Genomic DNA, 25,342 nt, shown 5'->3' on the forward strand with positions numbered 1-25,342 from the left:
CGCATTTACTTGAAGTCTTATTTCTATCCATCCAGCGAATGTTAGTGTCACTCTTCTTATTTAGCTCTGTGGTCTCCACCAACTCCTGAGGGAAGTATTCAGCTCTTTAGCTGCTAAATGCTCCACTATGTTTACCAGCTAGTCACTAAATGTCTGCCGTATGGTGCTGGCCAGGTGGTGTAAAGTGGTTTTATCAAAGCTTTTTTTGCTGATAACAGCTGTCGGCTGCAGCTGGAAAGGACACTGATGACAGCAGGGAGAATGAATTAAGACATTAAAACCATAAAATGAAAACTATGAGGTGAAAGATTAAAATTATTTGTATAGCTGAGGGGAGCTGGATAGTTAGTGATAATTCTCTTTCACATTATATGTTAAGTTTCACGCTACCTCTGATCAACTGTATGTATCTCCCTTCTAAACTGATCTGACATACAGTAAATTGAACATGGTGGGCCATAAATGTTTTGTTTATGATTTTCTTTGCTGTTTTCAGGTTGTGGGAAGACATACACCATGTTGGGGACAGACAAGGAGCCAGGCATCTACGTCCGAACCCTGAACGACTTGTTCCGTGCCATTGAGGAGACCAGTGACGACATGCTGTACAGCGTCTCGATGTCCTATCTGGAGGTCAGTTTCAAAAACTTCCAGACATTCATTCTCATTCTCACAACACACAGAATCATCTGGTTAATGCAGCAGTGGTGACACATCTCCTAATTGCCCTTCTGTGGGGTACTCAAAATGTTAAAGCCATTAACTTGATTGCTCATTCAGAGTTTAGAGATTCCATCTGATTTCTTCACATCTTAACTGCAGATATCCGTCTTTGTTTCTGTCAACGTCGCAATTAAAACTTCTTATGCAGTCATCTGTTCACACTGATAACATCTGAGGTTGTCAGCTGATGCCAATCGCACGCAGATACTACTGGTGTTGCCTTACTTTAGCCTGGCATTTGTTTCACATCTGAAAGGAGCTGAGCTGGCATCCTTATCCACAGCCATGTAGAGGAGCCCAGGTACAGACCACACTGTTATATGTGTCTTCTACAGCACCAGTCAAAGGTTTGGACACACCTTCCTATTCATTTGAATGAGAAAGTGTGTCCCAAATTTTTGACTAGTACTGTATATTTTATCTTAATGCTTTTGTGTCTAATGTAAAGCACTTTGAATTGCATTGTTTTTCAAATGTCCTACACGAATAAACTTGCCATGCCTCTCCTCGTTAAAACAGCGAAGGCGTACTGCTTTTAACATTCACAAATGTCACTGTGAAAACATAACATTCTGTTATTTCAAAAATACAGATAGAAACAGAAAAATACCATCTTTAAAAAAACAAACATTTTGGGGTGCGCAGGTGGTTGAGTGGTTAGAGCGCATGCCACATACACAGCCAACCCTGGTTCAATTCCCAGCTGGAGGTCCTTTGCTGAATGTCACACCCCCCTCTCTCCCCCATGTTTCCTGTCTGTCTACTGTTGAATAAAGGTGCCAAAAAGAAATCTTTGAAAACAGAACTCAAATTCAAAGTGATAATCAGCCCTTCAACCTGCAGTTTTTATAGTAGTGTCTCTAACTGCTCCTTATTGATGGCCACTGAACAGCTTTTGGTGCTATGGTGTGTTGTATTGTCAGCAGAGGCAGTCGGTGACAGAGAGCTGTCTAAAAGGCCGTTCAGCAAAGTAAAACAGTAATTTCACCCATTTTATCGGGGCTCTCATCTTTCTTTTCTCATTTCTTTTCTTTTCTTCAACAAACAAGAGATCACAGGCTTAAAATTGCAACAATGTAAGACTTTACAGCCCTTATTGAAATATACTTTCTCACTTTTTATTCCAAGAACATGAAATGGCAGCCTATTATGAGCAACTCAAGATTTGCTGGAGATTATAAAGTGACAACTCTAATGATGTGACCAGGTCATGACTTAAAATTAGTTTTAAAGATCGAGGACAAACTTTGTAAGACACCACAGTAGGTAACCGATAGCTTTTCTTACACAGAAGCCCTCAGTAGTTTTTGGTGCGCAGTGATCTGTGGACCAGTTGGCTGAGGGATTATCTCTGCCTTTGTCATTGGATGATGAACTACGCATGAGAAGCCAGGCTCATGATGGTGGTCTCTCTGTGTGCCTGTCTGGCTGTAGTTCCACACCTCATTACTGAGAAGCAGCTACAGCTCAGATTGTGTGTTTAATGACAAAGCCGTTAATAGCAGTGGATACAATGGAGTTGGTTCATTTGACTCTGATAGCAGTAACTGAGCCTCACTGGGGTGATTTAGTATTCTCATGGGTTCACAGAAGTCATTTTTGCCTTTTCTTACTGTGGCCAGTTTGAGATTATAGTATAGCCTCACAATGGGTTCATAGAGTGTTCTTTCCAAGTATCTAATCAAAATTGTTTTTTAAAATACATCATGAGTTGTATCGTGTGAACCGTGGAAATGATGTGCCTCATTTTATGATTTGAAATGAACAATTTGTCCGTCGTAGTTTTCTTTCCACAAAAGACATTCTGGAGAAGATGGCAGAATGAATATAAAGTAGAATGAGTCAGATTTGTTCAAAAATGTCCAGGCTGTCAGAAAAAGGAAATGATTGTTAGAGACAAGAGGGAGAGAAGGAGAACAGGATAAAACAGAAAGAAAGAACTATATAGATGATGAATATAACCTCTTTTAAATAGAGCAAATATGAAAAGAACATTCAACCTCCAACAGAAAATGAAGTGGCACAATATAAGCACTTGTTGGGTACAATTTTTTTTCTATTAAGTGGAGGGTTTGCATCAGACATTGAAATTACGTTTTGTGTTTTCAGTGACAAACACTATCATTATGTCCAATGATTGACATTGCTTTTTATGCTTAGCTCTTTCGTAGCACTCTGGATGGGTGGAAGTGAACATGTGCTTATTAAAACGCTAATCGTGAAGTCTGGATGTTCTTTGACCTGTATTGAGCTCCTCTGGATGAATCCTGACAAGACTGCGTGTGACGTGTGTGTTTGCTGTTTCCAGGGAGCAATCTGTTGCCACTGCCGCCTCACCACAAAGAGGTTAAACGCCATTTTACAACCTGACTGAGCGATGTGCACACATCTGCTCCCTTTCTTCTTCAAATCACACTCTCTTTCAACGTGCGCAATCTCGAAAACACACACACAGAAACATGCACAGCAGATGCAAATATATGCGTTCATTCATTCTTTACCATTCACATGCACACATTGCTCCCGCTTTGTTCTTGTGGTTATTCTGGTTTTGTTGCCTCGCTCTCCTCACGTGTAGAAAACCTTTTTAGCTACAATAACAACGAAGTGCTAGGAATGACAATGTCAATATGTCGGAACGGTCAGTCCACCACATTGAAGCAAGCTGAAAATATCAGGTAAACATAGGTCAAAATATTTACTTATCCATTTAAATAACTCAAGATCTATTTAATGGATGGGCGCAAAATTTTTAACAAACTTTCACGGTTCCCAGATGATGTTTGCTCCTGACTTTGGTCATCCCCTGACTTTTCCTCTAGCGCCGCCATGTGGTTTTGAGTGAAATGCCACCCAATTTCATGTTCACTTCAGGATGAGCTGCAATAACTCCCCTCCCTATGATACTTTTTATGTAGTGTTATCATCTGGTCAAATGTTTAATGTTTAATTCCAATCGTCGTCAACTATACTTTGTGTTAATGATAATTAGCGAATGTTAGTATGCCAACAAACTCAACTAAGATGGGGAACATGGAAATTATTACCCCTGAAACATCAGCATGTTAGCATTATCATTGTAAGCATGTTACTGTAGCATGCTGATGTTAGCATGTAGTTCAAAGCACCATAGTGCCTGAGTCCAGTTTCACGGAGCTTCTAGCAAGACTGAAGAGTCTTTTTTTAAACTTCACATGCAGTAAAAGTGTTAAAAAAAATTACAGAAAAAAAATGTTAGTTTCAGTAAAAGCATCCCCCTTTTCAGAGTTTGTGACTGGGGTCTGCTTGACAAACAAAACTGTATTCACACTTCTAACCAACAGCAGTTTGTCACAGCAGCTGGTGGTCACTTTCCAGGATGTCACTTCCTGAACTGGGCTTTTATTTAAGTCCAGAGGCTTTTGGTACAGACTGAAGAAGTCAGATGCATTTTCTTTTTGTGAAAGAAGAATACTGACACTTTATGACAACCTGCCACCAAGCAAGTTGAGATTTCTAAATGACAAGTTCCTATAAGTATAGCATTTGATGTTTTTGTACCAGGTTTGAGGCCTGAATGGAGCCTTGTCCATGAACATTAATATTTTCCTAAAAAGCTTAAAATATGCCAAGCACTTAGATCATTTCTCTTATCTTGATTGCAGGTGTACTTAGTTATTGTGATTTTGTATTTTTATCCACATCTTTTAGATCTACAATGAGATGATCCGTGACCTGCTGAATCCATCCTCAGGCTTCTTAGACCTAAGAGAAGACTCTAAGGGAGTGATTCAGGTTGCTGGCATCACAGAGGTGTCTACCATCAATGCCCAAGAGGTGAGACAAGCTACCACACGCCGCACTACATGATTTCTCATTTATTTTAATTAAAGCGTACAGATGTCATCCAGCGCAACTGCAGACACATCAAAGAATTCTACCTGTGTGTTGTAAGATCATGGAGTTGCTAATGAAGGGCAACAAACAGCGCACCCAGGAGCCAACAGCCGCCAATAAGACGTCTTCTCGCTCCCATGCTGTGCTCCAAGTGGCCGTCAAACAGCAGGGCCGCAGCCGGGATGTCCTGCAGGAGGTCCGCTTTGCACGCCTCTTCATGATTGACCTTGCCGGCTCCGAACGAGCAGCTCAGGTGGGTGTGTATGTGAGTATATATAGTCAGGATGCATATATAGTCAGTAAAGTAAAATTTAGGAGATTGTATTTGGTGTTTATGTATCTGTGTTACTTTTGTCAATTACTTTTCTTTCAAACTCAAGTTTAAAGACTTTGCTACTACAGATGAAGCCCCTTGAAAGTTCCCATTCAAGCTGAAAGCCAGCTGAATGGCAGCTGACTCCGAGCCGGCTGCCAGCCGACTCAGCAACCCCCTCCTTCTCCTGGGCGTGTCTATCTTTTCCTGTAAACCCACCTATTCATTGTAATACAGGGTATGACCAGGTGATGGCGCTTCTGTCACAGAATAGCCCACATATTCTATGAATTTTTACTGGTCATCCGAACCAGTAAACTTAACTTACTACCTAACATAACCTACTGACTTGTATATGCACGCACCACAACTTAGAAAAAATATTTTAAATTTCAAGGAAGACCATGACTGAGCAAACAATTTGCAGACACAGATAAATGACTATCTTGAATAAAAAATGTCTATTTGCACCCTAGACATAGTCTATAACAACGTGAAAACATGGCGGATATTCATCTTCCACGCCAACAGAAAAAGGGCGAATTTAGAAAGGTTTCATATCTTATGTTTGTTCTAAAGACATTTCTGGCGGCAAAGTTGTATTATATTTTCATAATCTTTCCTCAGTGAAAGCATACAAGCGTAAGTTTATCAGTTAGACACTTTACAACATAGGACCGGAGCGGTGGCGTAACGGTAGCGTGTCCGTCATTAGTGCGGGAGAATTGGGTTTGAGTCTTTGCAGTAGCAGTTACTTATTGATAATGTTTTCCGCGGAAAAACTCTGCTGCATTTTCATAACTTTGTTAAGTAAATGCATACAACCCGAAAATAACTGAATTTAAAACCTTCAGGTTGTTATATGATGGAAATCAAATCTTGACCGATAATTCTATGGTTCTCTGCTATGTGCCATGAGTTTAATATGTTCCCTTGTTCTCTTGGTTAATAGGAAGTGTGTTTGCCTGTAGAGTATTTTAAGAGTGTTTTTATTGTTTAGCAGTGAAGAAAGGAAAATGAATGGGATGTTTGTGCTAGAAAGATAAAACAAAGTGTGCGTGACAGGATTTGGCAAGAGTTCATACTGCAAAAAATCGGAACACATTTTCAAATCAAAAAATTAAATAGCCTACTGACTGATTATTTTGTTATTTGTTTTGAATCTAACACAAAAAGAAAGAAAAAATGCTTTTCATATTTCAATTTTAGGCTCAGATCAATTATACGAAATGGAAAAACGTAAACGACTGTATTTGATGATTTTAGGCAAGGCAAGACAAAGCAACGCAGCTTTATTTATATGAAAATAAACATTTGACAGTGAGAAATTAGAAACAAACGTAAAAACAAGGAATTTAAAGGATGATTAACCTTTCATTTGATGCTGGTTTGAATATTCTCACACAAATTATGCCAGAGTGCTAAAGCTGAGAATGAGTAGTGGGTAGTTCAGCGTCTGCTAACTTGTGAATTGTAGAATTGTTGAAAAATGTGCAAGCCAACCCCGGTCTATTCAGTGCATGCTGTAAGTCAGGTAAGCCCATCCACTGTATTAGCATTATAATTGCTTAACTTTTTGTTTGGGCTTAATGGGCTATTTGGTTCCATTGTCACACAAATCACGCAAGAGTGTTCATGGCCGTTGCAACTACAGTACTTTCTGAGAAGGGGTGCGGATTTGGCGGGGTGATGATGGGTTTGGGGGGATGGTTGGGAGCCTGTTCCATTGTCTTTCAAAGCGAATGCCCCCCTCCCCCCACACCTGTGCATGTCTCATGGCAAACTGTGAATCCTTTGAATATTTCCTCCCACGGCTCTATTACGCCTGCTCTCATTATGATCAAATAATTTTAACTATTATGTTTTATAACATATTGCCAATAAAATAAAAATAAATGAATCCCATATTCCTGCATTGAACAGACTCACTGGAGCTAAGGTTAATGTTAGCTGCACGAGACGTGTTTTCTGAAGCGAGTTCAAAGTTTTATCTATTTTACTTTCTTTTGACAATGACACGCTGGATGATGATTTTGGAGGTAATCCGACAGGAGAAGGATTGTGTAAACCAGTCGGTTTCAACAGGGCTTACGATTGGCTACGAGAAAGTGACGTTTCAGGGGGTGCCCCGAGAGGGAGATCCCCCTCCATTCATAACCCGTTGTGCGCCAAACGTCATTCATTTCATTTCATTTTGACTTTTGACTTTGTAATTACCGGATAAAGGAAACCCAGTATCAGTGTATCAGAATATAATAGCAGCAATAAGAAAAGAATAAAGAACAATAAATAATAAATACAAAAAAACCAACGAACAAACAAAAAACTATAAGAACAATAATAGTAAGAAATATGTAGTAAAATAGTCGTGACATTATTTACATTATTTACACTGTCCATTGAAATACTATGTATTACAGTAAATAGCGCGTCCTGTTTTGAATCACTAGACGGGGTATGTCACATGGGCTATTTCTTGGTTTGACAGTGACAATGATCAGTCAGAGGTCCTGTAAAATGTACGGTATCTTCAATTGCATCCTTCTAATGAATTAACTCAATTTATGTCCATGGACATTATAATGAAAAGGCTAAAGGCTTAATATTAGTTTGCATCCAGCGTGCTGCGTGGACTTCATTACATCTGCTGTACCGCTGCTACCACAATTATGAAATGCTAAGTTGATTGTCTGTGACTGTGACCCCCATAAAAGTAATATTTTACAAATCTGCATTATATAAAATAACGAAATTCGTTAAAGTAAGTCATTTGGCGACTTCTAAATCATTAAACTAAGTCTTACTTTTACTGGCGTAAAGAGTTGAATCAGTACGTCTGCTTTTACACCAGTATGTAGTACTGCATATTACACAGGCAGGACTCAGAATAACAAGCTTGCACTTTTTAATCATAGTGCGTTTTGTTAATTGATCGGCTCTGTTGTGTTTTACCGGCGCACAGCAGCTTCAATTGCATCCTTCTAATGGATTAAACTATATTGCACCTTTCATTAGATAGATAGATAGATAGATAGATATACTTTATTGATCCCAAGCTGGGAAATTACAGTGTAGCAGCAGCATTACACAGACACTAGTGACGATACAGTGACAATAACAACAACATATAGTATAAGGCTACTTTATGAAGAAGAATAGAAGTAAATACAAGTAATATTAGTGTATAAAACTAACTCGGGTCTCCTGCACTAATACCTGCGCCTCCCCGTGGACAAATGAAGCATTGCAACTGGTTTTCACTCAGGCAGTTTAGGGGCGTTTCCAGTCGGGGCCTCATTGACACGTCATCGCATTTCCCCCCTGCTTCCATTATGGGCCAGTCAAGGACCTATCAAGGGGCGGCCAAGGAGCCATCACGGAAACAGGGGAAATTTGTAGTGGCTTCATCTGTACACCCATTATACAGTATACTCTGAAGCCTTTAATCTTGTATGTACACAATACATATATAGCCTCAAAACTACAAGGGCCTGCTTTGTGAGTGTTTCTGCACTCCAGTAGCCTCTAAATGTAGTCTGCTTACTAGGGAGGCTTGGCAGTGACTTTTTACAACAGGCCAGAGGATTGAGGTTCCCATAAACCTTATGAGACTTTAATAAAAGCCTCTTTATATCTGCCATTATGGCCCAGTATGCAGTTTATTAAAGTAAAACACCAACCTTTCAGCAAATTTTATCATGTAAGTTCAGACACAAAGCATCTCCAAAGCACTGTGGCAGGCAACTTAGGATCATAAGATCTGCCAAATGAAAAAGGTGAGCCAATGTGTCAAAGTGGTATATTCATTTAATGAAGATGATTATGATCATTGTGTAGTAAAAGAAAAAATAAATACACATATGTTGGGTGTAGTAACAAAACATTATATCCAATATAACAAAAAGTTATTCAAATGGAACATTTAAGATAGTGATCCGTTTCATGATTGCCATATGGGTCATTTTATAGCAGAGCCAGTTAAGTGTTGTTAGGCACTTTGTTGAGAGTCTTGTCCTTGACATCAAACCAGTACAGTCAATACTTGTATGGGGATGAGCAAGGCTGTGCTATCAGACAGGTAGAGAAGACTATCTGTTGAACAGTTCACTTTCTTGGTTATATCATTGCTTTGACCTTCTCTCTTCTTGAACAGTCAAGTGAGCTTTTGTTGGACAGCTGAATGGCTTGTCATTGCCTGTGTTAACACTGACATGCTCTTGTACACCAAAAGCGTAACATGCAAACAACCAGTGAGTGAAAGCACTTATTTACCATGGAGACTGTTTGAAAAAGGTTCACAACCATAGTATTGATGAACAGCACATATGGCCTCCATTAGGAATTGAGCAGACCAGAGATTTGTTTGTAACTTCAGGCTACAGGGAACATTTTCTCTGCCACTTAAAAACAGGAGTGCATGCAGGCTACTAAAAGCTGAGCTTGACCTAGTTCAGCCAAATGTTGAAGGACCAAAAGTAGGAGATAATGCCATCTCCTGGGCAAAAGTTGAAACATGACAACTACTCTGAAAGAAACAGGCAAGACATGCGACCATGTAATGTCCAGTGGAGACCTTTGTGGCCCCCAAATTTCTATTTCCCTTTCAGCTGTCTATGGTTCAATCTCTAAAAAACGTTTTCTCACTCATATCTCTATTTCTGTCTGTCAGACTCAGAATAGGGGTCAGCGCTTGAAAGAAGGGGCCCACATCAATCGCTCCCTCCTGGCTTTGGGCAACTGCATCAACGCCCTGAGTGACAAAAATGGCACAAAATATGTCAACTATCGAGACAGCAAGCTGACTCGCCTATTGAAGGTACAGCTACAAATGTATATGGTACCAACGCCCTCATTATTTTTAGCTTTTCAGTCAGGTTTTTTGTTCTTTTTTGCTAATTTTTTTATGTTTTTGTCTTTCCTCTGATGTGTTTTATTGATAGGACTCACTGGGAGGGAACAGCCGAACAGTCATGATAGCCCATATTAGTCCTGCCTCTGTGGCTTTTGAGGAGTCCCGTAACACGCTGGCATACGCTGACCGTGCCAAAAGTATTAGAACACGAGTGAGTAGATTGTTGAAGATCATTTCTAGATCATAAGACATTTACAGGCAAACAAGCAGATCCAACTAATAGTATTGCAAGAGCTAAATTCAGCTGCTCAGTTATAAAATCCAAGTTTCAGTGTGAAATTTGAGAGAGCTGTGTAAATATTTATGTATTTGCTCAGTTTTTTACTCAGTCTCATCATTTTGTGCTTCAGGTAAAAAAGAACCTGATAAATGTGTCATACCACATTGCTCAGTACACCAGCATAATCTCAGATCTGCGCTGCGAGATCCAGCGGCTCAAAAAGAAGATTGCAGATCAGGCAAGCCGCCAACCCAACACAGACAAAGCTGACATCCGCCACGTCCAGGGTAAAACCTTGTGTACACTGCCTCCCGCAGTACATGAAGAATATCTGTCAAATTAGGATGTTTTGTAATATTTGTGTGTACAATCCCTGTTTATTTTTATCTCATTCTGTGCTCTCCGCTCATCATCTATCCCCAACCGCAGCCGAGGTCCAGGCCCACTCCAGCCACCAGAGTCGAGCAGAGATGGATCATTTGAGGGAGCAGCTGCTGGATGCATTCCGGCAACAGATGGAGATAAGGAAGAGCCTGATGGAGCTGGAAAACACCAACATGGAGATCCAGATCGACACCTCCAAACATCTGCTTACTATTGCAGAGTGAGTGTTCAGGATTTATGGCTTTCTGTCCCCTGATATGTGATAGTTAAACATGTATTATGCAAAAAATCTGTGTAACATTCAGAAATCTAGTCCTAGCCAAATTAAGGATTGTCATTCAATATCTACAGTCCTACCACTGTTGAAATCTTAATCAGTGTGCAAGGTTTATTGACCAGCAGGTAACTGTACTCCGATTTTGTGCTACATTGGGTTAAGTCCCATTGGTGAAACAGACCTAATAATTAGTTGAACTGACTGCACACAATCATTCAAAAATAGATAATTTATTAAACTATTTCTGGCAGTTAAAATGTTCTTTTTTCTCTCGTAGCTGGGAGCAGGAGCGGAGTAGGCGCAGGAGGAAGTGGCGGGCAGAAAGGAGAAAGGAAAGTGTGAATAAGGATGAAAGCGAGAAGGACTCCGACTCCCCGGAGTCTCCCCCTGACAGCACCGAGTCCCAGGAGGTGGCGATGGCCAGAGAAAACCTGGTTACACTCATGACTGAACAGAAAAGGATCCACAAACAGAAGGTAGAATTTTGTACATACTTTTTAAAACTTAAAGGAAAATGGTTGAACACTTTCACATCTGATCAGCTCTTCCTCTCTTTCTCCCCCCCAAGGCATTGCTCGAGCGTAGGTTCCTGGAGCTTCGGGATCGGGCCCGGCGCTTGGAGGAGCTGCTGCCTCGGCGGGTGAGCTCAGAGGAGCAGCGCGAGGTCCTGGGACTCCTCTGCAAGGTCCATGAGCTGGAGATCGAGAACGCTGAGATGCAGTCCCACGCGCTGCTCAAGGACAACGTCATCCGACAGAAAAACTTTATGGTGCAACGTTTCGAGCAGTACAGACACCTGTGTGATGAGATCATACAGCAGCAGAGGCAGTTCATTGATGGTGAGGCCATTGAATTTGTTTTAACCCGTCTATTAAAAATCAATTATTTTCTACAACTTCTGTGTAGGTGCTTTGCAGAGACCTAGCTTTTGTTTTAGGCACATTGGATTTATGATTTACTGTGTGTGTTTTCCAGACCACAGTCTGCTAGTACCTCCCCACCTCCAGGAGCTCTATGATATGTACATGAGGGAGCTCGATGAGAGGAAACTGGACAGAGCCATGGCCCTGGATAAGGTGACAACAAGACATACCATCAAGGTAACCCCCACATGACAAATAATGTAAATTAAGACACTGAAATGTTAATAAGGTCACCTTGATGAACGGTAATTCAAATGCTTCTTATTAAATTCTGTGCATCTGATAATTCCAGGAGGGCTCTCTACCAAAGATCACCCTGCCTGGCCACGGTCGTGACAACATGCAGGACATGGACTCAGACCAAGAGAGCATACGCAACATGTGCTCCGACAACAGACGAGGCCAAGCCAAAATCCGTAGACACACATTGCCCCCCATTCTGCCTGAGCCTGAGCTGTAAGAAGACATCTTGTTCATATGTTCATACCCACCTCCATGCATTTACATCAGATAATTTGATGTTCTCTGTCTCTCTTTCTCCCACATTTCAGGGACAGTAACAGAGTTTTTAAGAGCAGCCCTCATGCCAGGCAGATGAAAAACTCAGCTGTAATGACCCCGCCTCCCATCCACATCAACGGAAAGGGCAATAAAGAGGTGAGGACAATTTTAATGCAATATGCCCAGGTTCATTTTATTTCAATAGCTCTCCATGTGAGGTATCTCGCGCTGTGGAATAATTCAGTCCAGTCGGGTGTTGATTTTCACTTCAAGCATTAAAGGTTCCTATTTGAATAAAACTCACACAGACATTTTGCCTATGGTAAAATTTGCCACCAGAATTAGCTTTTTGTTCCGGGCTTAAAATAATATAACCTCCATCAAATTCTGTCTCTATGCAAATGTATCAGACATATGACCCAAAGACAATATGTATTAAGCAGAGCTATCAGTGGTAAAATCCAAAGGGCCCTATTAAAATTTAATTTACACATTTGGAGAGAAGCAGAATTGATTAACATAGCGGTCAACCTGACCACAATTCAAAGAAAGGAACTGCAGGGAATGTTTGATCATAATGTGGCATTCTGCATTTCATGTCTGCAGCTGCAGCAGCTGGCTCCTGAGAGCTCTCTGAGCTACAGTCATCTCAGCCACAGTGTCAGCAGCCACCTGGACTCATCGCCTGAGAGCAGCGAGGCAGGGGCTGATGTCCCCCTGTCACGAAGTGGTAAGATGTCCAAATCAGGAGACAGTACATTATGAGTGGATGAAGCAACATGAGTGTAAAGAACTGTACTGTCTGTGTATTCCCTACCATCTATCTGGTTGGTAAAGAAAGTGTATACAGTAAAATAACAAACCTCTCCCTGTGTCTCTGCAGAGAGACAGCAGATCCTAAAGGGGGTCCAGAGCATTGTGGTGAAAGCAGCCCGAAGGCGCTCCAAAGCCCTAGAGCTGGATGCCTTGCGGTTGCCCCCACCTCCCTCTCCTTTGGACCCCAAGAAACAAAAGAGCAGCCTGTCTTTAAGTGAGGCACCTCCTAGAGGTTTGCCAATGCGGCGTGGCAGGCAGCCTAGCCCTGAGCTCAGACACGCCACCTCAGACGATAACCTTTCCAGCAGCACTGGTGAGGGGCCCAGTCTGCAGGTGACTTGGACACGCCCACGTAACCGTCAGGTCGCCGCCAAGAACCAAACCCCCCGTGAAGTTGACTTTGAGGCTCGCCGCAAGAAGAGGCGTTCACGCTCTTTTGAGGTTACTGGTCAAGCAGTAAGTATTTTCTTATGATTTCTATATGTACAATTTTATTACGTCTTCATGAGACATAGATGTATGATGTACGATGTTTTAATGTTTAATAATAATTTACAAATTTAAATTGTAAATTTAAAAATAATATACTAACAATATCATCTTTATGTTAAGCCCTTTTTATGTTTAGCCCTTTGTTTGTCACAAAATACAGTGTGAGCTAAAAAACACAAAATGGGTATCAATAGTACAATATAACAATTAACAGCAGCACTTTGAAAAGTAAAAGTTGTTGAGAGAGGCTGAAGCTTTATAATTCCATTTTTCTTTGTCTTGCAGCTGCCTCAAACCAAGACCACCACAGCTCAGAGGTTCCGACCTCTGGACAGCACATCAGACCCCCACCTCCACATCAATGGTCAGCCCCAGGCCCCCATGGTTCGCCCTCAGTACAGAGGGGTCCCTCCTCTTGCCAAAGTCAGGGCACCCTATAACAGCCAGCAAACAGGTAAACTACTGTCATGGCCTCTGAAGTCTCATTCCTCTGTTATGACCTTTTTTTTTTTACTGAGCTTTGGTTTGTTATTCGCTGTCTTTCCACAGGTTCAAATGCAGAGTCCGCCACAGCCCACATGAATAACCTGAAGCGAGGGCCTCAGCTGCGGCAGCCCCAGCCCCTCCTCTACATCACCACCACAGGCACTGGGGGACAGCGCACACGCAGACACTGATTCCTCACACGTATTTACTCTCAACACCAGCACTAACATTCAAACCAGCTGAGCCTGAAAGGGAGCTGTCTCCTAAGTGGAGCACTGAGAGCACCCCAGTCCCCCAGTCCCATTAAAATGAACACTTAACCCCTCAGTCAGTGACTTTAGGCAAGACTGTGAGACAGTACCGGACGGTAGCTCCACACAGGTCTCCTCTGTGCTTTTGTATTGAACACTGAGAGATGGCGCTGATGGGCTCTGAGACCTACAGACGCCAAAGATTGAGTACAGTGTGTGTTCTGTTCTGTCAAGTGTTTCCACTTTATCTTGCTGTCGTATTGAAATACTTGTGTTATCATCAAGTCAAGATGGTGTCAAGCTCATTATGAATGCAACACTGCAACTGTACTACTGTTTGTGCATTATGAGTATATACGAACTGGTAATGTTCAGTGCTTGTTATGAAGGGTGGATTTCTACTTCAACGTCATTGTGTTCATGGGGCCCAATCTCAGAGGAAAAGATTACCTTGATCTGACAAAGGATAAAAAAGCTAAAAGGATATCACACTAACAGCAATGTAAAATCTGTATAATGAGAAATGGTCTACTGTCAAAAATGTTCAGCATCAATGTTTCTTGTAGTGAGGTTGTTTCAATTTAATGACACTTTGATATGTGAGTAAACAGAAAAACTTGATCATCTTGATTGTTGTGCACTACTGAATTCAGACTTAACATTGTATTCCCATATGCCCCAGGTCTATGCCTTTTCTTACCTAAACTTGACTGTCAAATGTCATGCTTGTTTGTGTAGATGTATAGGTCCAGAGGATGCTTTTCCAGATTAGTTGGCTGTATTTTTAATGAATTATTTAACTGTTGCCTTTTCTTTTATGTTGTTGTCATTGATGTTGTTTTAATAATTACTACTTTCTATGCTTTATTTTGTACATTTTTTTTATTTGTACCCAAATAAATTGAAATGAAACAAGTGAGATGTTGCTACTGTTGACTGCCTTTTATTGCTGTAAGTGCACTGCAGTGGACATTTGAATCAACGTATGAAGGGCTGCATGAAATACTTACTCTGACATTACTTTTAGAGCAGTTTGAGAGTCATACTTAAGACTAAAAAACTGTTCAGTGTTATTTGAGAGAGACGCTTTCCGGACCCGTTGGTTCCACCAATCCAATATGTCGTATATAAAATGTCCACTAGATGGTGTACTGTGGCCACAGTTTGTTAAACTGTTCAGTTTACCAAACACCTAATGGATAACTTTTACTAATTAGTTATCCAACAAGACATGTTTTTGTCTAACATTGCTTGATTTTTGCTGTGATAATTTAATTTAAGGATGGTATTTATGGTATTTACAGACTTCTATAGTAGAGGTGGAACTTCTCATGCACATATTGTATAGCATCAAGATTTTTTTTGGTCAAGATTGCAATAACTAGACTATACTGGGATTTATATGATCAGAAAATACAAATCAGGATAAATAAGATACAGTATAGCTGTTAAAGGAGAATCAGTCTGCTGAGTCTGGGTCATTGTACTGTTAACACACACAGAGTATTCCAGCCTACAGTAGCAGAGAGGTGATCTTTTTTAACACCATGTTTTTGGTTCCAAAACAATATAATAATGTATAATAATGCCAAAACAATGTATAATAATGAGCATTAACCTTTATTCAACACACAATGAAAGAGACAGTTGATTATTTAGCTGGCATGACATATGTCAAAAGCACCGAAATAATTGACCTTTGTTCCAGACTAACTAATCAGATTAATTAGTTAACAATTGCTCAAACTATTGTAATAGTACATTTAAAGAAATAATTGTCTCCTCTTAAGGAACCCTTGTGTCTGACAGGGACTAAAACATTGTTATCACAAAGGTAGGCTATACATTTTCTGTATAACATCAAGTCTATAGTTTATCTTATAGATTTGAGTGGGTTTCAGGTTGTAACTGCTTCTTGCAGACCCCTGTACTCCTTGTGTAAATTGTCAAATCACCAGCCAAAACAAGTTAGGATATACTATAAAGATTATGAAAACGCTTAATATCTTGCACTTACATACTTTAACACTCTATTATTTAAAATATCTATTTCAGACACCCTCTAATACAGGATAAAAAGGACATTCAGACTTCATCCCACTGCATTTAGATAAGAGTCGGAAATACCGCCCCTTCGGTTCAACTGACAGCATTCCCATCCAATGAGAAACCACTTCTCACGTGATTGACGTGTCAGTTGACCAATGAGCGCAGGGATTAAGGTTCTCTGGCGGTAGTGCCCGTTCGGCTGATTTGCAACCCGCCGAAGCAACAGCGGAGAAGAAGTAAAAATGTCGCTGTCTTCTACACGGACCGTTCCTGGATCAGTGTCCTTTTAGGTGGAGAAAAAAAAAAATCACACGGCAGTTCGGTGAGTGGGGACAGTCGTCACCAGTTGCACCCCAAGGTTAGAGCTTAATTTGGGTCTGTCCCGTACAGAACCGCAACCTCAATGTGGACCGACTCGTTTTATGTGTACTGACTCGGGGCCTGCTGCACAGATAAACCCCGACAACGCCTGGCAGCCATGATGATTGTTATTGACGAAAAATACACCAGTGTTGATGATATTTGTGCAGTAACAAACCCGCTTTACATACTGTCATTTATAATAATAATAACCTTGCGCCACTGTGGTGCTGAAATGTTTCCATAATATCCTTTTTTGGAGAGGAGAAAAGCTCCTTTTTTGGGGGGTGTTAGTGTTTATTTCGAAAGTTGTCAAACGTGTTCACGCTCTTAAAAAAAAAAAAAAAAGTTGCGTAATTATTTAGTGGAGGCTTTGACAGACACTGTACAGCTGTTTTAATCTGGTGTTGAGAGTTAATTTCTCCTCACACAGAAGCACCGGAGCTGTGAAGGAGAGCAGACACGATTAAACCAAACTGGACTGTGTCCCCTGCTGCTGCCATCACCTCAGTGTCTTATGTAATAACCTAACAGCTCTTGGGTTCAACTACGGGACAGTGTTTTTTTTTTTTTTTGAGGGGGGGGGGGGGGATTTGTTAATTTTGGGATCCACTACCAGGTCCAGCTGGAATATATATGCAGGGCACAACATTAGCACAAGCCAAATGCTGGTACAACATGCTAGTGGTTGGCAGATGTGCTTCATTCAGCAGCCAAAAAAATACTATGGTGATCTATTGAGTGTCTGGTAAAATGTGAGCCAGATTACCATATTAACATAATAAATGTGTCTTCTGTAACTCTAATTGAAATTAGACTTCATTCCAATATAGGCTTTGGAAGAATGAAGATATTATGGTGCACCAGGGTATTTAGAAAATTAGTTTCAATATTATTACAAAGTTCACAGGCTCCACTTTCTATTAAACCAGAGGTTTTCAAAGTCTGAGACTTCTTGGCTTCGCCTCAGTCAAAGCTTTGAACCTCCTCAGTTTACCTGCTTAGATTTGCTCTATTCCTGGCTGCCAATGAGATCATGATTATGTATTTGATCTAATAGACAGACAACAATTGAGCCAACATAGATGTTTGACATACTTCAGACTACCAAATTCATAGAAAATGTCTTTCTGAAGATTGTTGTTGTTGCTCACTTATTTCCTGCAGTTTTAAACTGTACCAAAAAATTAAAGTATGCAAAAAGTACACAATAAAAAGCATACTAAAGTAATAATATTTGATTTCCTTTGGTGTTCTGCAGTATAATATCATATCCTTATATGATTAATCCATGATTTTATAATCTAAATCTAAGGTTATATATTAGAAATATTTTATTCCAATTAATGTTTATTGTATGAAAATATTAAGGTATTGATGTTAAAAAAGACCATTGCTATTTAGGACATTAATGTGCGTCAGCTCTCTGTAGAGATTAGTAGCGGTGACGTCGGCTGTTGCAATGAACCTGCTCAATTGGCTGTGAGCCTTTCATTAGAGCCCAGCTGATATATTGGCCTATCACACAAATATTGGTAATATATCAGTATTGGCATATGTGTTGTCCAATACATGCCAAGATATATATTTTAAAAATCTTTAAAGCTATGTTTTGTAATTCAAGTTTTATGTATTGTTCCATTTGTAGTTTTTTATTTATAGTTACTCATAATTATTAAACTCCCATTGAAGATTACTGTTTTAGTGCACTGATGTCAATTTGGACAATGAAGTTTACTGTAAAGTGTAAAATATCATGGCCTCCATCACATATCTTTATCACACTCACCACATTTTGGGATCACTGCAAATGAATTTGAACAGCTCAAAACTCAAGTTAAACCTTTGCTCTAACCATCATTTTTTCTTTCTTTCTTTTTTCTCTTTCAGAATCAAATTGCTACCATTTAGTTGCCATGAGAGATAATAAGCTCCACGAAACTGTAAAAAGAACGTGAAAAGTCGCAGCTTAAGTGTGTGAGGTTTTAACTGGACTAGAGAAAGGCTCAATTTACCTTCCCCTTTTATCAGTTCAGTTTTAACCATATTCATCTCAGAACAGAGAAGTATACTGTAACACTACATGGGCCTGTTGGGTAACCTGATCCGATAATTACTCTTGAGTCCCCCCCCCTCCACCTCAGCAAGAAAGGTACAATTTCAGTGAAGAGATGGACCCATCTGCTAGGATGTTGGGTCTGGATGCCCAGGGGAACATGGTCTTCACTGTGGTAAAGCCAGTTATGGGCATATTTCAGATGGCTTCAGAGCAGGGCAGCAGTGTAGCACAAGGGGGCATGGGGCTGCAGGGTTTACCTGAAAACACATTGGTCCTCCCTCAAGCACAAGGCCAGGCTCCGCTAGACCAGAACCAGATTGAAATGCACACCATGCAGCCTCAGATTCAGCCCCAGATGCAGGTATCCGCCCCGGTCCAGACCGAAGAGGTGCCTCAGCATCAGGACCCACCACCGAACTCAAGCACAAATTCACAGTCAGTTACTCAGATGCCGTTTGCAGAAGTGTCGTCGCTCCTGGATCCCAACATGAAAGGATCGAAGGCTCGTAAGTGGCTAGTAATGTAAAGAGAGCATCTGTTTATTGTTTATCAAACTGTAGAAGCACCAGGGATGACCACTGGTTTTGGATCCACCTTAAGTTGATAAGATATCAGGATGAAATCTTTTATATCCTCTTTTTATTAGCAGGAAGCAATGTACAATTACAGTTTTTCAATCATTTAATACATTTTTGATGTTCAAAATTACACAAATGTAATAAATATGCTATGCAGATTAAGTATAGTATTCAATGAAGAGTTGAAAAAAAATGTTGATTCCCAAACCTGCTGAGCCTAATCATTCACTTCCTCCTGTCTTGATGTTATTTTAGGGAAGTATCTAATCTCGTATGATGAAATTAAACGGCGTCTGCAGGCGCCAGAGAAGATGTCCCTGCGCTCCCTGGCAGCCTACACTCGGGTCAGCAGAGGCCCAGCCAGCAAGAAAACACTTCTAGAGTCACTGAATGTACTCGGACTCACGCCGAGCACGACTACCTCCGTATCCTCCTCGTTCTCCAAACTCACTGAAGGTGACGGAGATATCAGTGTGTATGCGCGCGTGTGTGTGTATGTTTGAATTTGACAGCACATAGACTCAACTTTGTTTTGATGTGCGTTTGCTCTTAGGCGACACCAGAGCTTTGTGTGAAGACATGAAGGACTTTGCCCATGACTACATCGACTACAACAACATGGCTAAACAGCTCATTCCCGAGACAAATACAGTTCAACACTGGTCCAAAATTATTGAAACTAAGTACGTACAGTATTCTGATATATAGCCTTAAAGCTTGTTTTATTTATGATAAAACAACAACATAAAGTAATAACACAGGTATACTCTTGATCTTTTTCTACAGGAACCACCTCGAGGACATGAGGAAATGTTTCACAGACCCGGTCAACAGTGGTGCGTTTGACAATGTCACTCATGGCCTCGGTCTGGGAATGCTGGACGTCGCTCTGGACATGATCATTATGGTAATCGAACAGCAGATTCGCATCCTGTCTGGCGCAGCGGCATCAGACCCGGCCGACTCCGGTCCACCGATGCGGCGCATCCGCAGGCGCCATCGCAAGACTCGCCCTGCTGACAGCGAGAGACTTCACAAGGTGTCTGGAGGGGTCAAAGATCAAGGGAAAGTCATTTCAAAAGGCAAGGGGCGAGGAAGAGGCAGGAAGAAGATCCGGCAGGAAACCGGAGCCGTGGGTCATGTGGAAACTCAAGCAGAGCAGTGCAAACCAGATGATGTGGAGAGTAACGTCCTTACTCTGGTTTCTGTCGGATATGAGACTGTTTCCAGTGGTCTCAATGCAACAGGGACTGTTTGACACCTCCGATTGTTAGTTCCTGCTTAGGACTGGCCCAGAAAATCAAAGTTTTTTTTAAGAGAACCAACACATTAAAAGCTCAATGATGATGTGACACAGGCTGCACGAGCTGAGATGCAACAGTTTACCTGTGAAGGAGATCACAGTTGTGGTGAACTCAGCATCAAGTACAAAGTCAAGCCTATAGTGAACCCTGTTTCTTTTGTAGCAAGTTTCATGTGCATTGTGAGATCTAACTGAATCAGATCATATATCATTTTTTTCATCCTATGTTTTTAAAGAACAAAAGCTGTATGTATACACTGAGAAAACCTGTCTATGCACCGGTGCGTTAGATCAAAAAATGTCATGTAGCTCTCAGTACAAAGAGTCTTGTGTCCCATTTGTATTTATTGTGTAGATTTCCAGTTGAACATCTTTTTTTCTGTACTAGATCATGAAAATTATAGTCTGCTTTTACAGGAACTTCCAGAGTGGAGTAAAATATAAAGATTTAATTTTCATAACTACATTGAAATGTGTTCATTTGCCTTGTAATAGATGTCATAAATGGAAAAAACTCTGGCTAAATTGGATGCTCAATGAGTCAAAAGAGAGATTTATAGCTTTAAGTGTACTCTTAAACGGTAGCATTTGTTAAATTACAGAGCTTTGCAGAGAAAGACATCAAGGAAATAGATTTTTTAAATTACAGCCCTGAGATATTTTAGAGAGGGTTAGATTACATACATTCAGTCATAAGTTAAAGACTGACTAAAATTGCAATCCAGTTCTTATATTTTGCATTGAAAAGGTCATCTAATAATACACTTGTGTATACACAGATGTCCACCTGTCTGTGTTGTTGTCGCTCGCTCGGATTTTCTAGACGCTGAAAGGCATTGTGGGATATTTTTGTGCTAATACCTTAACTGTACACACACATGCTAACACTCCGGGAGGGGAGGAGAGAGAACAGCTTGGGAGGATTTTCTCTGTATTAACCCTGAGGGCACAGAGAGGGTCGATGGGTTACAACGGATGCAAGCTAGACAGACGTGTACGAATAGAGTAGTCATTTAGTTTCGTGCAAAAAACAAATAGTGCAAAAATGTTAAGAGAGTGCAGCAGAGTGATCAAATTTAGATGCAGAAATGGTTGAAATAATTTTACAGCTAATGACTCCGTAGAGTAGATGTTAAAGAGGGAAATCTGGCCGGAGAAAAGCAGACGGAGAACATGAGTGCTGCTGTGTATTTTTCATGAAGAACCTGAGAAAGTTTCACCAGCAACTGTCCAGAGATAGAGGCGGAGCAGAATGGGACACCCTAATGTGCCACTCACGTACACTTACACGCGTTCCAACAAGGATAAACACAAATCCGGCCGGCTGCAGCCCTACACACCCAACGGTGAGTAATACCAATAATAACATTGTTATGGCCCTCAAAGCCCTTTGACACGCCTCCACTGATGCTTGACTCCTCAGATAACAGTCTTGCTGAGGTAAAGTTTGGGAATACAGTCACCAATATCACTTCTACTCCACTCTGCTTGAACTGGAGGGGTTTTTACATTTTGGGAGAATATAAACAGGAAAGTGCCATTTGCTGGTGAAGTGTCCATGACCAAAGCACTTAAAGGTCAGTATTCTGAAGTAGTCACAGGCATCTCTCTTCCCTCCACGCAGGTGCTTTAAAACTGTTTTTTAATTCATTTGCACTAGAGCAGCAAATTCATTTAATCGCATGAATGCCAGAGTAAAATACAGTGGAGTTCAATTTGGATCATACACTTGGATGAGTGAATCAAATACAGTATTAATGACAGTGTCATGAGTCAAAGTTTTTCTCACAAAAAGACAGAAAGACTGTCTTAAAGTAGATTCAAAAGAGCTCTGGTCTTTCAGCCAAAACTGTAAAGGGCAAATGTTAGATGCGAGTAAGACATAATAGAGTGTATCTTTGCACACTCCTACGCTCTTTATACTGCCAGTTTTTTCTCATTTGCATTTTTTCATGTTACATTTTGGGCCTTATTTAGTGAGCACCAACCTGTAATGACTGTTATATTTTCTACACTTCCATACAGCATTCATACCTGATGATTTTTTATTCATACTCCATGTTGTGACTTTGATGTGGCTGCATCTTCCCACATGTCTCCACAGACAATCTGAACAATGCATTGGGTGCCATTAGAGTCCTTGGTTTGGAACTGATTGAAGACGAACTGAAACCACACTTAAACACAGTGCTGACCAACATTAAGGAGCGGAGTGAGTTCATCCACATATTTATATATTCGGATATGTTGGAGTTTATTTTAGGCTGTGTAGCTGGACAACACAGAATATATAAAATGGTGTAATGAGGTTCAGAGTGACTTTCATTTGATTTCATTTGAATTGCAAATCCAGAAAACCCTGCTGCCACATGTAATTTACATATGTTTATGTTTCCAAACCATTCAAGACAGCATACGTCCCAGCCCTAGTGGCAGCTATATCATAGCAGCTACCTTTCTGAATCATAAAACCTGCAGCAAAACCACATCATGAGGGATGGGGTAGCTGGGAGGTTGAGAGGCTGAGAAGGGATCAGGTGTATGACAGTTGTAAGTCCTTTGACGACGTTAAGCTGTATTTGTGTCGCCTAGCAAGAGAGCAACAGCAGAGCAGTGGAGGTAAAGAATGGTCATAGAGATCATGTAGAAAGAGAAGCTGAAAAACACTAAAAGATTCAATTCTCATATCCATTAAAAAAACTACAGCTGAGTACACGCATCTTCATCTTTCAGGATTTTTTTTAGAAAGTGATAATATAATATGTTATGTTAGTCATATGTTAGTGAGGGCATGCTTTCAGTGTTGTGTTTCATGTGTAATTCCACTTGTGTCCAGACAAAGGCGCTCCTGAGCAGGTAGTGATCAGTGGGATCCTGCCGATTCTGGCTCTGTCTCTGAGGAAAAGAGGGGCTCTCACCCTGCTGACTGCAAAACTGGTGGCTGAACTCGCCAAAGAGTGTATGTTATTTACATATATACTGATATGTGTTGATGAATTATATACATAACAAACACATTATTCCTTATTTATTAATGAAGTGTACAAGATCAATGAGTCTCTGCAGCCTCTAAGCAGTTTTGAAAGGTCACAGTCTTTTTATTTATTTATATTATAATTTAACATTTAGTTGTTCCGTCTCTCTCTTTCCTGTTAGCTGTTGTTCGTAAAGGTTTTGGTGATGCGGGCTTGGTTACGGCTTTGCTGTCTGTGCTGACTAGCCCAGACCAAGAACTGCTCCTTTATGCTATACTGGCCATCTCACGCATGTCTTATGACAGCTGTAAGTAGAAGAAACTAATTCAAATACCTCCTGACTAGATGTGCTTTCTTTTTCTGTTCTTGTTCATGTCCTTTAGGAATACCCAGATTCATTTTTTATGCAAATATGTACATGTACTATTTTTTCTGTTTTGTAATAGGAGCCAACAACTACTTTATGTGATGTAAGTTAATATAGTCATGCCATGGTCTCAGATTCAGTGACGTTCATATAACAAATTATAATCCTACCAAGGTATAACAATACATTTGAAAGTATAGATGTTTCAAAATGCTACATCTTTAATTATGTTAAGCTCTGCCATCTTATGTCTTACAGCTAAGCAGCAGGAATTGTTACTACGCCGAGGTGCGGTGCCTCGTCTAGTTGCCATCCTGTTCCGTTTTCCTGGTAGGGAGGCCCTGGAGGAAGTGTGTCTTCAGGCCCTCTGTAACCTTAGTGGTATGGGAGTGGCAGAAGAGGCAGGAATGATCTGGGAGAGGGGAGCATCCGTTAGGCTAGGGGAGGCTGTGTTTCATGGCGTCTATCCTCGCACTTGTGGTTTTGCCTCCACTGTGACTCTGGTGCGTGTCTCTCATTGGGCACCAGGTCAGTACACAGTCAACATTGAGGTTTTCCAGCGCTGCACCTCCTCTTTCTGGAACCTTCACGGGAACAAACAGGCGGCTCGTTTGTTCCCGTTCTCCAGCTTGGGCAGCTGTTCAAATTTTTACAAGGTGATCAAGTTCTCTACAAGAAATGTTCCTCGAACCAAGAGCTTGAAGACTCGGGTGTTTCACACTTTCCTCTGACAACCTAAATGCTGCAAGCATGGTGGCCCAACACAACCGGACTACAAATGTTTGAGGAGATTAGCCTAAAACAACCACTCTTGATGAGGATGTTTGGAGTTGCTTCTCTAACACTCATACCAATTATTAACATGCACCAAAACATCAGAGGAAAGTTGACATGCCATAGACCTGGACATACACGCTTTAAAATGTTCAAACTACAACTGCTCCCAAATCAATTTTGTCTATTTCTTGTTGACATTAATGTTGTATTTTTGTGCTTCTTGTTTGCATTTATTGTTTGAAAGTTGGTTAGTTTTTTTGTTCCACTGGACTTTATCAACCACATACAATAAAAAAGCCAGTTGTAACTCACATTAGGTGATTCAGCTATCATACAGCCAAAGCCACACACTGCTGTGTAATATTGTTTTTGCAATAATTATATCAGGGGTAAGAAGAATGCTATCAAAAAAATGCTTATATTTTTTTTCACAAGTGCTTGAAATCAATACAAAGCTATATTTATATATGTATTATATATTCTCTAAAGTGCAAGTTTAATATCATTTTTGAATATGGTTCATTCAATTTGTGGCACGCACTTTAAATAATAAAATGCCTTGCCATTCAATGTGTGTATGAATAATTCTGATTTACCTTGGTATATATCTGATTTCCAAGTATTAAAAAAAAAAGGTTCTGTTATCTTTGACATCCCCTTGTACATATTAAATGCACAAAAATGATAGATTTGAGGGTAC

The 25,342-nt window shown here is 40.5% G+C and overlaps 3 protein-coding genes across 4 annotated transcripts in view; all 3 read left to right on the forward strand.

Moving 5' to 3' along the window:
• The window catches only part of kif19 (kinesin family member 19), a 37,120-nt gene extending 23,006 nt beyond the window's left edge, over positions 1-14,114 (forward strand). The window contains exons 5-20 of the mRNA XM_062443275.1: positions 497-633; positions 4,414-4,539; positions 4,658-4,852; positions 9,582-9,728; positions 9,853-9,975; positions 10,175-10,331; positions 10,474-10,648; positions 10,983-11,181; positions 11,274-11,544; positions 11,681-11,805; positions 11,921-12,084; positions 12,180-12,285; positions 12,736-12,859; positions 13,013-13,401; positions 13,723-13,891; positions 13,987-14,114. Coding sequence (XP_062299259.1) covers positions 497-633; positions 4,414-4,539; positions 4,658-4,852; positions 9,582-9,728; positions 9,853-9,975; positions 10,175-10,331; positions 10,474-10,648; positions 10,983-11,181; positions 11,274-11,544; positions 11,681-11,805; positions 11,921-12,084; positions 12,180-12,285; positions 12,736-12,859; positions 13,013-13,401; positions 13,723-13,891; positions 13,987-14,114 — 2,735 coding nt within the window. The remainder of the gene's footprint in view (positions 1-496; positions 634-4,413; positions 4,540-4,657; positions 4,853-9,581; positions 9,729-9,852; positions 9,976-10,174; positions 10,332-10,473; positions 10,649-10,982; positions 11,182-11,273; positions 11,545-11,680; positions 11,806-11,920; positions 12,085-12,179; positions 12,286-12,735; positions 12,860-13,012; positions 13,402-13,722; positions 13,892-13,986) is intronic.
• Positions 14,115-16,453: 2,339 nt separating this feature from the next.
• Positions 16,454-20,944, forward strand: si:ch73-127m5.2 (uncharacterized protein LOC561202 homolog). Of its 2 annotated transcripts, none has more exons than XM_062442671.1 (5): positions 16,454-16,581; positions 18,474-19,148; positions 19,476-19,676; positions 19,774-19,903; positions 20,007-20,944. In XM_062442671.1, exons 2-5 carry the CDS (start codon positions 18,755-18,757, stop codon positions 20,476-20,478), a joined length of 1,197 nt encoding a protein of 398 aa, XP_062298655.1. In that variant the 5' UTR covers positions 16,454-16,581; positions 18,474-18,754; the 3' UTR covers positions 20,479-20,944. The 2 variants fall into 2 exon arrangements, with proteins under 2 accessions (XP_062298655.1, XP_062298656.1); XM_062442672.1 differs by having other exon boundaries at positions 16,460-16,545.
• An 831-nt stretch (positions 20,945-21,775) lies between these two features.
• Positions 21,776-24,596, forward strand: si:dkey-21e13.3 (uncharacterized protein LOC100150043 homolog). Its single transcript, XM_062442259.1, has 5 exons — positions 21,776-21,869; positions 22,628-22,735; positions 23,360-23,482; positions 23,680-23,805; positions 24,124-24,596. Exons 1-5 carry the CDS (start codon positions 21,776-21,778, stop codon positions 24,594-24,596), a joined length of 924 nt encoding a protein of 307 aa, XP_062298243.1.
• The last annotated feature ends 746 nt before the right edge of the window (positions 24,597-25,342 follow it).

This window comes from Scomber scombrus, chromosome 21 (assembly GCF_963691925.1).
Source record: "Scomber scombrus chromosome 21, fScoSco1.1, whole genome shotgun sequence".
NCBI lineage: Eukaryota > Metazoa > Chordata > Actinopteri > Scombriformes > Scombridae > Scomber > Scomber scombrus.